Source organism: Bos mutus, chromosome 28, assembly GCF_027580195.1.
Source record: "Bos mutus isolate GX-2022 chromosome 28, NWIPB_WYAK_1.1, whole genome shotgun sequence".
NCBI lineage: Eukaryota > Metazoa > Chordata > Mammalia > Artiodactyla > Bovidae > Bos > Bos mutus.
The window spans coordinates 17,373,515-17,387,044 of record NC_091644.1 but is presented as its reverse complement, the minus strand read 5'-3'; the positions used below and the strand labels follow the sequence as shown (position 1 = coordinate 17,387,044).

The 13,530-nt window shown below is 40.3% G+C and overlaps 2 protein-coding genes across 8 annotated transcripts in view; one reads left to right on the top strand and one right to left on the bottom strand.

Annotated features, from left to right (window-relative positions):
- The window catches only part of ASCC1 (activating signal cointegrator 1 complex subunit 1), a 114,820-nt gene extending 114,304 nt beyond the window's left edge, over positions 1-516 (bottom strand). Inside the window, exon 1 of one of the 3 annotated variants that reach the window (XM_005911963.3) lies at positions 362-516. Coding sequence is in view for 1 of the 3 variants with exons in the window: in XM_070364910.1 (XP_070221011.1) it covers positions 94-162 (69 nt within the window). In the remaining 2 variants the exon portion in view is untranslated. Of the gene's footprint in view, positions 1-32; positions 208-361 lie in introns of those variants that run through there. The other 2 variants (XM_070364910.1, XM_070364911.1) reach the window with 2 other exon arrangements.
- Positions 157-10,522, top strand: ANAPC16 (anaphase promoting complex subunit 16). Of its 5 annotated transcripts, none has more exons than XM_070364915.1 (5): positions 157-293; positions 1,517-1,613; positions 3,136-3,304; positions 8,600-8,674; positions 9,705-10,522. In XM_070364915.1, the coding sequence occupies exons 3-5, from the start codon at positions 3,163-3,165 to the stop codon at positions 9,818-9,820; spliced, it is 333 nt and encodes a 110-aa protein (XP_070221016.1). In that variant the 5' UTR covers positions 157-293; positions 1,517-1,613; positions 3,136-3,162; the 3' UTR covers positions 9,821-10,522. The 5 variants fall into 5 exon arrangements, with proteins under 5 accessions (XP_070221016.1, XP_005888755.1, XP_005888756.1 ...); XM_005888693.3 differs by having other exon boundaries at positions 1,517-1,652; XM_070364916.1 differs by having other exon boundaries at positions 215-293; positions 1,491-1,613.
- The last annotated feature ends 3,008 nt before the right edge of the window (positions 10,523-13,530 follow it).

Below are 13,530 nucleotides of genomic sequence, written 5' to 3'. Positions count from 1 at the left end.
TCATAAAAGCGAGCAAAAATCAACCCCAGTACGTCAAAGCAAGTGAAGAGAGGACTTCGCGGTGGTAGGAAAACCGCTGTAGTGAGAGCAGACCAAGGATCCAGAAGGTGTCTCTCCCAGAACCGGGTCTCGGCGGCTCTCCGCCCCGGCCACGCCCACCATTGCACTGGCACGCGCACGCCGCGGCCGCCGCGGGCTCCCTCCGCACGGGCGCGAGCACGCCGCCGCCCTCGTCGTGGAAAACGCAGCCGGTTCAGTTGGGGGCGGGGCTGTAAAGTGCCAAAGCAGCCGAGGTAAGTGGTCGAGGGCTCAGGGACCCTCAGGAGCTTGCTGGAAAGGGAGCTGATCCCTGAGATCCTACCTGAAGGGACTAGTGAAGTGGAGAAAGGAGGAGGAGGAACTGGAGCCTGCCGCAGAGGGCGTGTAAGAGGAAATTTCCTCAGGCCGCACGAGACAATTGCGCATGCGGGCCAAGCGGTGGCGCCTGCGCAGTGGGATGGCGCCAGTGGTGTCGCCCCCTGGAGAGGTCTGGGTGGGTGTGGGGTCATGGCTTGGAGTTAGCTTGGGAACAGCTGACGTTCTGACCCATCTTCTCTTCATCCCCTTTCTACCTACGCTGTTTTTAGCTGCAGCACCTTTTTGATTGGTAATCCAGCTATTTGGAATGATTTCTGATGATAGAGTTTAATAATTGCTTGTCTTTTTGATAAGGAGACTTTTTAAAAAGGATTCTTTTCAAGAATATAAGCATGTATCTGCCAGGAAGGAAAGTGGTTTATGAATATGAGGTCATCCCTATCATGCATGAAGTAAATGTGTTGATCATCCTGTCACTGTGAACACAACCATGCAATATCTCTGCTCTCCTGTAAGAATCTCTACTTCCAATCTAGCTTATTGGGTCAAGTCCCAGCTTATGTCATCATTAGGATTTAAATATTCAACAAATGTTACTGAGCACCTACCTTGGGCCTGGCAGCCTAATTGGAAAAATAGTTGTCCAAATAGATCTACAGAATGAAGGAGAAAAACCAGTAATGAACCCACCCTCCTGACATCAAACTTATCTATCCCCTGCTAGCCCTGTGTTCTGTCATTTGTTCCTTATTCATTCAGGAAACACTGCAATCCAGGTTCTGTGCTAGGCCTTGAGAGTAGAAAGACAACTCCTTCCCCTTTTCCTAATGAAAGGGTTCTTCCTAAGATCATTAACCTTAAAATGAAAGTATGGGGTGCATTTTCCCTCTTCCTGAGCATGCTTTCCATTCTAAGAGACATGTGATATTGACACTGTGTCAAATGGAGAGAATTAAGACTTTTCCCATGAGTGTGTTGAAACATAGTAAGTATCAAAAACTGGAATCTGCAGAAGAAAAAAAAAAGATTCAGGACTAAATATTCATTGGTAGTTTTGGATAGCTGTTGTTTACTGTGCCTATGAGTGTTCAAATGCTTTAGTTATATTAACCTTCCTGACACCTCTGATGTAGGTACTGTCATTATCTGCATTCTATAGATGAGGCAGCTGAGGAGCAGAGAGGTCGAGTGATTTGTCCAGAATCAGACGGCAAGTAACAAAGCCAGGACGTGAACCTGGGCCAAGAGGCTTCAGAGTGAGCTCTTAATCACTGTGCTGTTTCACCTCTCACAGGGTACATGTTGTTTAGTCACTCTGTCGTGTCTGACTCTTTGCAGCCCCAGGACTATAGCCCACTAGGGTCCTATGTCCCCATGGGATCCCAGGCAGGAATACAGGAGTGGGCTTCCATTTCCTTCTCCAGGGGATCTTCCCAACCCAGGGATCGAGCCCATGTCTCCTGCATTGACAAGTGGATTCTTTACCACTGAGCCACCTGGGAACCCCATATAGCACATGACAATGCAATAAAGCCATTGCTTTAAAAATGGCACAACAAATAAGCTGAAGTCTGTATGCCTATGTGCAAAATGGGGGGATTGGATTAGATGATCTTTAAGGAATCTTGTGGTTCCTGTGAAATGTTAACTCATTTAGCAAACATTTATTTAAATCAACAGCTAGTTAGTATAAGCCAAGCATAATGTTTGGTCTTGGTAATCAGAATGCCTGCCTTTATAGAGCGGTTCCAAACTAGGGTTTATTGTGAGTTTCACTTTAACTTTGGTTACCACCTGCTGGTAGCATTCAAAATTTAACCTAAATCTTTAAAGCTAAAAATTACTTAGGTAATCTTTCCATCTCAGCAGAAAACTGCTTATATGTGTTAAAATTAGTGCTAATTCTGCACTCCACTTTTCAACCCTGGCTGTTTTATGTCTTGAATGATAGTTCTGAGTTTGAAAGAAGACTGTTCTTTTTATATGGAAAACATAAACCTTTTAGAATCTTCTGTAAATGTGTAGTGTAAGCTTCTATGTTGTTTTGAACTTGTTAAAGGAGACATGTATTTGGTATACAGATTTTCTCATTTACATTTGGACCTTTTGATTTTTTAATTTGATACAGGGTTAAACACTCACAGCCCCTCTAATTCCTAATAAGCCATGATTCTAAGATCATTCTTGAACTATTTTGTTCCAGTTTTGGGACACCACCAAGTGATCAATTTGGGTATTACATTTGGATGAAAAAAATTTTTTTAATTTAATGAAAGGGCCAGTATGTATTTCCTAACCATTCCCCTTCCTTGGGAACAGAACATAGTGTTATTCTGAAATTTTATTTGGAAAATTTTATAAGTGAATTTCTTGGTGTGGCTTGGTCAGGATGTATCCAAGACAAACTGTCCCATGAGGCATGGTTGTTTTATCCTCATATAATTTATTTCCTCAGTCAAATTGCTACCTTGGCACTGCCATATCACCCTTTCATAACCCATAAATCACCCACAGTCAATCCCAAATGACATAAACAGTTTGCTAATGGTAGGAAGCAGTGTTTTGTGTAGAAAAACTAAGAATAAACATATTTTCACTTAAAATCCTGAGTGACGTTTTGGCCCAAGGAGCCATAAAAGATCGTGGGAGTACAGAGGGTAGAAAAATTTGGAACTAATTCTTGACTAAACTGTATGCTGGCTTTCATGGTAGCTGGAATGAAATGCTGTCAGTCTCACTTCCATAAACTTGCCAATTGCTATTTTTCTTTCTCTGTAGTGAAGTGAGAATTCTACTGGAGAGGAAATGGCTGCCTCTTCATCCTCCTCCTCAGCTGGTGGGGTCAGTGGAAGTTCTGTCGCTGGATCTGGTTTCAGTGTCTCAGACCTTGCCCCACCACGGAAAGCCCTTTTCACCTACCCCAAAGGAGCTGGAGAGATGTTGGAAGGTGATCTCATGCTGCTTTTTGCTGAATAATTGGATTCAGACCTGCAATGAATATTAATTGTAAAGAAGCTATTAAGTGGATTAGTTACGAGTTTGTCCTGATTTCAGCTCCACATTTCATCTCTTGTCCTCATTTCAGAATATCTTTAAAACACAAATGTTTCTCCAGAATTAGAATTTTGGAGCTGAAAAAGACTTTGGAAATCATGGAGGTCATTTAGAGTTATTTAGATCCAGAAAAGATAAAGTGATTTGACCATGTGAAAAGACAGTCAGCACTTGAACCAGGAATTCCATTACACTCCTGCTCCAGTTTGCTTTATCCTGGCACCAGTCGGCTTCCCTATGGTTAGTAGGTTTCATATATTTTTTTTTCTAATATAATTCACTTATAGATAGATGAAGAGATTCTGAGAGAAAATAAAAACCAATCTACTGTTCTTACGTGGCCCACTGCAGGACAGTGTGGTGTGGTTTCTCAAGCACTGGAGCTGGATCTGCATCGAATCATCCCCCATCTTATTCCGCACACATTTGCAAACTGGCTGGCCAAGATCAGGGCACAGGCTATAAGCATGAAACAACTTTAGCACCTAGAATTCATCAGGTACACTTCACTTTAGGAGATGGACCAATAAATTCTTAATAGAGAGCATTAAAACCTCCTAAAGAGCTTATTTAAAATGCACATTTCTGGCTCACCTATAGATTCCAAATTAGTCTATAGCACAGGAATCTCCATTTCGACTAACATCCAGGGGATTCTCATAAAAATGGCCCTTAACTATTAAACTATTCTTCCTGCCTCAGAAAAAATCAGCCAAGAACCTATTAAAGATTCAAAATCTTGATTCTAGCACATCTGTGCTTAATTGTATATTGATCCTTTTTGCTTTAAATATTGCAAATTTCAGTAAATATACTTAAAAATTAATCTGGAAATATCTGAGAAAGGCACAGACTGTAGTTAAGAGTCAGCTTTTGGGGGGTGGTCTTCATTTATATCAGGTATAATAAAAAGCAGAGGTTTGGATTAAGCCAACGCAGACAGAAGTATCACTTGTGACAGGAAAACATAGGAAGACTGGGACCATAGGGAGGACTGGGACTAAACATAGGAAGACTTTTTAGAATTGGTTCAAATCATGATTGGTGAAGTAAACAATCAGATACTGTAGTTAGTGATACATATGAGGTGTATGTACTGATACTTCTGTCTATGCCCTTTTGTTTTCTTCAATTAGCTGAATACTCAAGCTAACATCACGGAGTCTGGAGGTAGTGAACGTCTAGGGCCTTGTTTGCCATATTTGGCACTAAAAATAAATTATGACTTAAGTTATATGCTGCAGAGACCTGGTATTAGGAAGTTTCTCCCAAAACAAATCAAAAGTTGGAGGTACTTAAATTGCTTAATGAGTTTTATGGCAGCAGAAAAGGAATCCTTATTTAACAACGAACCCTTAAGATTAAAGTCATTTAAAGTCTAGCTATAAGAGGAATTTAATGCATGCGGCACCTCCGTGGTCTCAGAGCTGTCAGCATTCTTTGTTGGTGTACACCAGACTTCTTGGAAACATTAAAGAAGAAAGGCTTCTGAGATTAGTCTAAATGTTGATGTTCTAACAAGTGATAGTTCTGTCCACTTTTATTCCATCCCAGTATGCTTCATGGGGGACTGTGTTGCCTTTCTACTGTAGAATGAATTTAAGTTTAAATATGCAGTGCCCAGTTTTGGATTTCTTCCTTAGGTTTAAAGTTTCACCTATACATTTAAGGACAAACTGAAAACTTAGAGGTGGCAGCCCTTGAACTATCTTGAGTCAAGTGAAAAATGTTAAACTGAAAAGGCTACCCTTAAATTTGAATTAAAAGGGATGGTAGATTTGGATACCTCATCCTGCTATGTTTATGGGTGATACTACTATGCGAGTAATCTAATGCACGTGTACCTGACCATTTTTCTTGCGGTAGTTTAATGGAATACAGGCATACCTTGTTTGGTTGGGCTTTGCTGATACCGTGTATCTTACAGATTGAAGGTCTGGGCAACCTTGCCTTGAACAAGTATGTTGCGCCATTTTTTCAACAGCATTTACTCATTGCCTATCTCTGTGTCACATTTTGGTAATGCTGACAGTATTTCAAACCCTCCACCAGCAAAACGTTTACATTTCCCTGAAGGCTTGATGGTGGTTAGTATTTTTTTAGCAGTGTTTTTTAGACATAACGCTATTGCACACTTAACAAACTACAGCATGGTATAAACATAACTTTTATATGCAATGGGAAACTAAAAAATTTGTGTGATTTGCTTTATTGCAGTGGTCAGGAACCAGGCCTACGACATCTCTGAGATATGCCTGCATGAAAATAGAATAGGAAGGGTTGCCTCTTCAGAGCAAGAACAAAAGCAATTAGGTGCTGTTTATTATCTTAACAGGTTCAACGTGGTCTTGCATCCTCCTAGTCTAGGATAATAAACCCAAATAACCTGTACTTAACCTTGTGTATTAACTTCTTTGTGTATCTGCTGTCTGATATCAGACACCTCACATAAGCAGTATACTGTACAGGACTTTTCAACATTCCCCTGCCTTTGGCTAGGATTCTCTCACCCAGATATTAGTAAGCAAATTAGAGACTGCCTTCCAGTCTGAAATGGCTGGATTTTGGTGGCATCGTACGCCACTGGAGCATAAATTATCTGCCATTGCCTGTTTTCCCGCTGTGGGATAATAGGCTTTTAAATGAATTTGTTAGCATCCTATTTATTGGAGTTAACAGTAGTGTTAGATTTGGACAATTTACTGAACTTTTCACCATTTATAACCTTTACTTGTCCCTTAAGAGGAAAGCTGATGTATTGCTACTTGGTGTGTTACAAAGAGTTTGATTACAATTTCTAAATGGAAGACAGATTGCCCCAGGCTGACTCCTCTCTGGAGAAATTCCAGACTTTAGATTGTTACAGATATCACATCTAATAGGATGTAGCTAAGAAGCAGTGGACTTTGTGGTTAATACAAAGCTGCAAATCAGCAAAAATGTGTTCCATAGACATACAAAGCAGCAAAGTGATGTGCAAGTGCCTTTTTGAAAGATTAGCTTACATCCTTTTGCTTTGAAGTTCATTATCAAGGGAAATATGCAAATGTTATAATTTGAGCATTTATCCTAATAACACCTGTGATTAAATGTAAGCGGGAGGTAGCACTTTGAAGAGCTTGCAAACAAATCTTGGCCTGGTCCTTACAGCCAGAATCCCCACTGCCTTGTGTGATATCCTCAAGTTCAGAATCAAACCACCTGAGAAGAGCTCTAATTCCGTATGCTTTGCTCTTCCTAAAATAAAACTTAAGTTATAATTTGATTCTTTAAGCAAGGGTATGAATGCTGGCATACTTACACAATTTATTAGGCATAATAAATTGCATCATTAGTGTCAAATGTTCACACAGTCCCTCTTCCCATTGTGGGATTCATAGTTATTTTCAGGCAATTTCCCTTATTTGAAAAACTCAGTAATATCATTGGCTTACATTTCCCTTATTTGAAAAACTCAGTAATATCATCTTAACATCATAGATCTTTAAACTGGACAGCCAGTATAATATTCAATAATTGAAAATTAAATTTTTGCTCAGTTTAGATGATATACTTATAAATGAGTTACATTCTGCCAGAGGAATGGGGTGGGAGGAGGGAATGGGATCATATCCCCATATGACACAATATTTAGAATCATCTTCCAATATTTAGAAAAGAAGTTGAGTTTAAAGAATAACACTCTCCTCAAAGTCTACATCACTATATGAAATTATATTTTGAAATAATATATAATATGCATATATATTGCTAAGTTGCTTCAGTCATGTCCGACTCTGTGCAACCCCATAGACAGCAGCCCACCAGGCTCCCCCATCCCTGGGATTCTCCAGGCAAGAACACTGGAGTGCGTTGCCATTTCCTTCTCCAATGCATGAAAGTGAAAAGTGAAAGGGAAGTTGCTCAGTCATGTCCGACTCCTAGCGACCCCATGGACTGCAGCCCACCAGGCTCCTCCATCCATGGGATTTTCCAGGCAAGAGTACTGGAGTGGGGTGCCATTGCCTTCTCCGATGCATATATATTAATACATAATTTTCATACATATTATGTATGGAATAATTATATTTTTGCACCAATTTTGAAGATATTAGAAGCCCTCTTGGTCATATATTTAAGCTATTTGAATATAGTATCTATGGTTTTTCTTATTTATCATGAGCTTCTGAAATGAGGTCTTCCTTGTGTGAAACTCAGCATGAAGCCAGAATATGTTAGTCCTGTCTCCTTGTCACTTAATAGCTGGTTGACGGCAGCAACCCGTGATTGATGGGTGAGTGCTTGACACCCAGCAGTGTTGGCATGAACTGCCATCTAAAAAAAGACAGCCGTGTCCTCTACCTTCATTTGTTTTAGAATTTCTGCAATAAGATCCCTTCCCTGAATGGTTTCTGCTACCCCATGAAGTCACATTTTCCTACATGAGTTCTACGTCTTTAGGGGTATGTTTTGTTGGATCAGCCCTTGCCTGATAAGGAATAACATGAACTAGCTTATGTTTCACAATCATCTTCCAAGTACTGGGGTGACTGAATTAGCTACCTTCATGTATCCAGTTCTTGGCATCAGTACAATGCTAGGTTCTGAAATTGCACCATACTTTTATCACCATCCAAATTGCAGTGTTCTGGTTTAGTTGGAAAATCAAGGTTACAATTTGCGTTTACAGAATGAAATTTCCCAGCAGTGTTTGTGATGGTCACTGTGATATAATTTGATATACAAAATATTGACAATAGCTGTTTTTCTTCAACTTTACTTTGTAGAATGAAAACGATTAAGAGTTTTGGTGTACCTTTGTATTTTCAAAGTTCAGGGCCACATGGCCAAATGCGTTAGTTGTCAGTGATTGCTTGACATACAAAATAGGAGAACATTAAGAAATTGTCAAGTTAGGATGGGAGAAATGTTGACCAGGACATCAGACTGGGGTTTCTTGTTTTTGTTATTTTAACACTATTTTTAAACTCTTGAACAAGTAGAGGGACTATTTTAACATTCTAGGTATAGAAGTAGCTTTTATAACACAGTATTGTTAATTCTAAGTGAAACAGAAGCCCTTTGTAAACACTGAAAACCAGACCTGAATGTAAAAGCAGGGAGAATGGATGTGTTTACTACGTTTATCAGAAGCCATTAGATTAAAATGGACTGGAGCAGATTAAAACTTGTCCTCTTCTGTTTCTAGACGGCTCTGAGAGATTCCTCTGTGAATCTGTTTTCAGCTATCAAGTGGCGTCTACGCTTAAACAGGTGAAACATGGTAAGCACATGAGTACTGTGTACTTAACTGAAAATGAACTTACTAGGGAGCGGAAGGGTGGGAGAGGGGCACTTAGAAAGGTCAGAGTGCTCTGTAACAAAAACTCAGCAAGGCTACTCAAGTGGACTTCCCAAATTGCCTGCAGACAAGAACATTCTACAGCTCTTAATCCACGCATAATGTTACATTAAGGCTTAAATTTGAAGTCAGAGGGGTAGTTTTCTAGGGGAGTTAATGCTTCCTGCTGCTGCTGCTAAGTCGCTTCAGTCATGTCCGACTCTGTGTGACCCCATAGACGGCAGCCCACCAGGCTCCCCCGTCCCTGGGATTCTCCAGGCAAGAACACTGGAGTGGGTTGCCATTTCCTTCTCCTCTTGTATTGCTTTTTCCACTCCTTCCTGAAAGCTTCTTTTCCTGTTGTCCTCCACTGGTAGCACTGTCTGCATCTTCGGGTGTGTATGTAATACTTCTTGGTCTACCTGGATTCGAAGATCCTGGTAACACCTTTTCTACTCTATCATGCCTCACCAGGTCTTCATTATGCATCAGGGAACTCTGTTCCACCACCAAACCAGACTGTTTCTCCCCTGAGAACATAATGTTGGGGTGGGTGGGGTAGGGGAGCTGCAATTGCCTGTAACCCTAGGTTTTTGGCTTTTTGGGTTTGTTTGTTTTTTGTAGCATACAGGATCTTAGTTCCCCAACCAGGAATAGAACCAGTTCCCCCTGCAGTGGAAGCAGAGATTCTTAACTACTTGTAACCCTAGATTCTTAGTAGCAGTCACAAATTTCGTACACAAATGGCATGGAATATAAGTACTACTATTTTTTTAAGATTGTCTTAAGTAATTATCCTACAATTAAAAATAAAATGTAAATTAAAAGATTAGGTCTTCTGACAACATAGGGTAAGACCCCATTACTAGAATATTGAGGGGGAAAAAATCTTTCTAGAAATTATTTTTAAATCAGTCATCATCTTGCTGCTTGGTGTATAATTAATAAATACTATCTCATTGGTTCTTTACAGATCAGCAGGTTGCTCGGATGGAAAAACTAGCTGGTTTGGTAGAAGAGCTGGAGGCAGATGAATGGCGATTTAAACCCATCGAGCAGCTGCTGGGGTTCACACCCTCTTCAGGTTAACCTGGCCTGGATGGTCATCTCGGGTGCACGGCAAGTGCAGGTCTAGCAAGGAACTTTTCTTACAATGTATATAGCCATCCAGAGATTCACGGCTCCATCACTGAACTGTTAATTCATATTCATACTTGGTTTCTCTGTGTCTATACACAAGCAACAAATTCTTAAGTGTGTGATCTTGCAGGGAAATGTTTTGCTTATTTGTTTAAAAAAGTATTGAGAATTGGATTTAGACGGTCGACATCAGAGAACCAGGAAGTTTGGGTTTAAAAGAGATTTATAAAACTTCACAATCCAGGACACATGGCAGAATTGGCCAGATGAAAGACATCCCTCCTGTCATTCACGCAGTTCCTAGAATCCTCACCAGTCAAGTCCAAGGTCAGGATCTGAAGTTATAAAATACATTTCTGACCTAAAACCCTTCTTTTTGCAGATGAATGTGATTTCGACTCAGGACTTGTCCAAATTAGGAATTTTTTAATGTTTGGGATTTTTTCTATTTTTAGACATCTAATTCTATAGATTCTAACTTTTTCTAACCTCTTCTAGGCATGCCAATGCTGGCAAAAAGAATTGCTTTTTGAATGTTGAAGTTCTTGTAAAAATAAAGCAGTGAGCAAAATCCTTTTAAACACAGAAATCCTGAGTTCATCTTGTTGGTGGGCTCTGGCAATTCTGTAGCAAATAAATCCTTTGAAAGAACTCCAAATTGGTTTCTTTATCCTTTCAAAGCCTCAGGGATTTGGGATAGGGGGAAGAGGTCAAATTACTTTTTTATAAGAAGGGAATCTAAAAACCATTTCTCCTAAACAAATGGTAGATTTGCTTCATCTCAGGGATATTTGTTTTTTTAGAAGTATATGAATTTATCATCAACATCTAAGTAGGTTTTTAACCATGATAAGGAAAAACCTGATAAGCTAAGAGATAATCTTTTGTTTTTCCTCATGGGACCCCCACGTCCACACTACATAGTTAGGAGAATCATTTAGATTGTATGCAAATTTTGCCCCAGACAGAATTTGCCTTTCTCCTCATTAATAACTTGTTCCTGACCTGCTTAGAGTCAGTTAATTATGAATAAATAAAATCCCAGTAGCAGCTGGCCTTAATCTCAGGAGTTCAGAACGTTTTAATACAGACTCCGTGACAAGGAGGTGGTGGCCTCATTGAGTTGATACGGAATCTGAGCACAGGGAAGATGAAGACCCACACATGGCCACGTAAGCCCAGACTCCGAAGAAAATCTTGGAACTTAAAACAGATGGCAGTTTACTGACAATTCAGCCCACTAACCTTGTCTCTGAAGCACATCAGAGCACAAAAATTACGAGCCCTCAAACTCACTAATTTCCATGTAATACTTCTTAACCTAAACCAGTTCCATTATTGAAAGCCATTGAATTTCCTAACATTGTTCTTTTGGGTATCAACCATCTTCATGATTACCAAAGGAAAAATTTTAAATACCTAGTCTGCAATAAACCTTTCAATCATATTTTCAGTGACAGTTTAGAAACAATCACTGACTTTCATTGATTTATGTAACTAGAGGACCCACCCACTATATTACCTCGTCTTTACCCTCTGGTATTGAACTTAAAGAATTTTTGTCTCTTTAAGTTGTACATTTCTTTTCATGGCCTTAGAAATTGAAGAGATCTATAGAGTTCAGTGGAAATACTTTCTGAAGCACCTTTTCCAGAGACCGTTCAGCTTCTCCTTGAGTGCTGCCAGAAACAAGACCCTCACTGTTTGAAGATGGCCCCTCCCTCTCTGCACGTTTCTGTTGGTCATTATGTCTCATCTATAACTCCTATTACCATGCTTTGGGCTTGAAGATGGACCTGTTGTTCATCTTTCATCACTTCTGCACTCATTATGTGCCAGTCACTCAAAGGAACTAATTATAGTCCTTTCAGTAACACTGCAAGATATTTAAAAAAAGCCCTAATACAGATGAACTTAAAGCTCAGAGAAGGCATTACTACATGCCCAGGCTGCCTAGCTAAGTAAGTGGCCAAGTCTGGATTTGAACTGAGTGTGCCAGGCTCCAAAGCTGAGATTATTTTATATACATATATATATAAAATTGAAAGGTTTATATATATATACATACACACACATATATGTATCATGCTTCATCCCACTGACCCCAACCCAGTGCCTCATACAAAGAAAAACGCTAAAATCTTTTTTTTTTTCTAGTGATAAAATGAATTAACTACCTGGAGGAAATAAACCTTAATACCACCCTCCCTGCTTCCTCTCACTGCTTGGTGATAAGGTTCAATGAAGGAACAGCCTCTTCCTCTTCCTTTAAGAACTGATTGGAAGTAGCTATGTCAGTATCTACATAACCTTTTAAGATTCGGCATGATGAAGTTAGATGCTTAAGGGATACATACCTTGTGTGTGTATACCTGTCTTCCTCCTTGTGTGTGCAAGGAGGAAGACAGGGAAGATGGCAGCTAATGGCACCCCACTCCAGTACTTTTGCCTGGAAAATCCCATGGACGGAGGAGCCTGGTAGGCTGCAGTCCATGGGGTCGCTAGAGTCGGACACGACTGAGCGACTTCACTTTCACTTTTCACTTTCCTGCATTGGAGAAGGAAATGGCAACCCACTCCAGTGTTCTTGCCTGGAGAATCCCAGGGATGGCGGAGCCTGGCGGGCTACCATCTATGGGGTCGCACAGAGTTGGACACGACTGAAGCGACTTAGCAACTTAGCAGCAACAGCCAGGATTTCACAGACAGCCTCCATCTTAAGAAAGCTGATGGTAACGAGTGTTTCAGTGCATAAAACACTTTGCAGTTTCATAAATGTCTCATCTTGAATCCCACATCAACCCTGTGAGATAAATGAGGCAGGTAGTTGACAGTTGAGGAAACCAGTACAGAGAAGGTAAAGTACCAAGATTATTAACCAAAGTACAGTTAACAATATAGGCCTTTCAAACCTTTATGCCTTCTAGTTTGTCATACACTAGAAAATGTGAAGGCAGAATTTGCTAATAAAGAATTGTTCACATCAGTTTGATACACAAAACTTACATAAAGCTGGTTTTACTTTTATGAAGTTAAAAATCTTACTTTTTTACTTTAATTATCTAAGATCAGCATCGAAGTTCTCAGTGTTCACTGATAAGCTTAAGTGCTTTATTTATTAGTGCCATCCTATGCCTGATACTTACCTGGAATGACAGTGGTCTGGAACTCTAAATCAAGTTCCTGACACTACGATCTCTCTGCTCAGTCCACTTACTTGAAGCCCTCAGGTTCCCTTCCCCCACATGGTTGGGAGGCCTTGAATCCCTTGTTTCCGATCAGAACGCCAGATACTGAAGTGTAGAAACTTTGGACCTTAAGGCCAAGCCAAAGGTAGAAGAAAAGAGATAGGACCAGGAGATGCCTATCATCTACAAGGAAGAGGAGGAACAGCCCAAGGACATGGTTCCCTTTCAGGCAAACCCAAGAGATAGTACACTTGGAGGAAAAGGCAGTTATGCTTCTCCCTCTCGTTTTGTCAGAGCACCTAACCTTGCCTAAAATATCTCGCCTGGCCTCCTTGTAATTGCCCAAAGTTCCAAGCAAGACAAATCCTCTCCACAAAAGAGGTACAAGGTTTAACTAACAGATACTTGGGGAAGTTTGGGGTTGCAGGCAGAAGGCAAATGATGCTGGATCTCTGGTTTCCCAGAGCTGAG

Bases quoted from the DNA above. Each gene is read 5' to 3' on its own strand.
- ANAPC16 (XM_070364915.1), top strand. From the start codon at position 3,163: ATGGCTGCCTCTTCATCCTCCTCCTCAGCTGGTGGGGTCAGTGGAAGT. The intron at 3,305-8,599 runs GTGATCTCATGC...TTCTGTTTCTAG, and splicing joins AGCTGGAGAGATGTTGGAAG to ACGGCTCTGAGAGATTCCTC. The intron at 8,675-9,704 runs GTAAGCACATGA...GGTTCTTTACAG, and splicing joins GCTTAAACAGGTGAAACATG to ATCAGCAGGTTGCTCGGATG.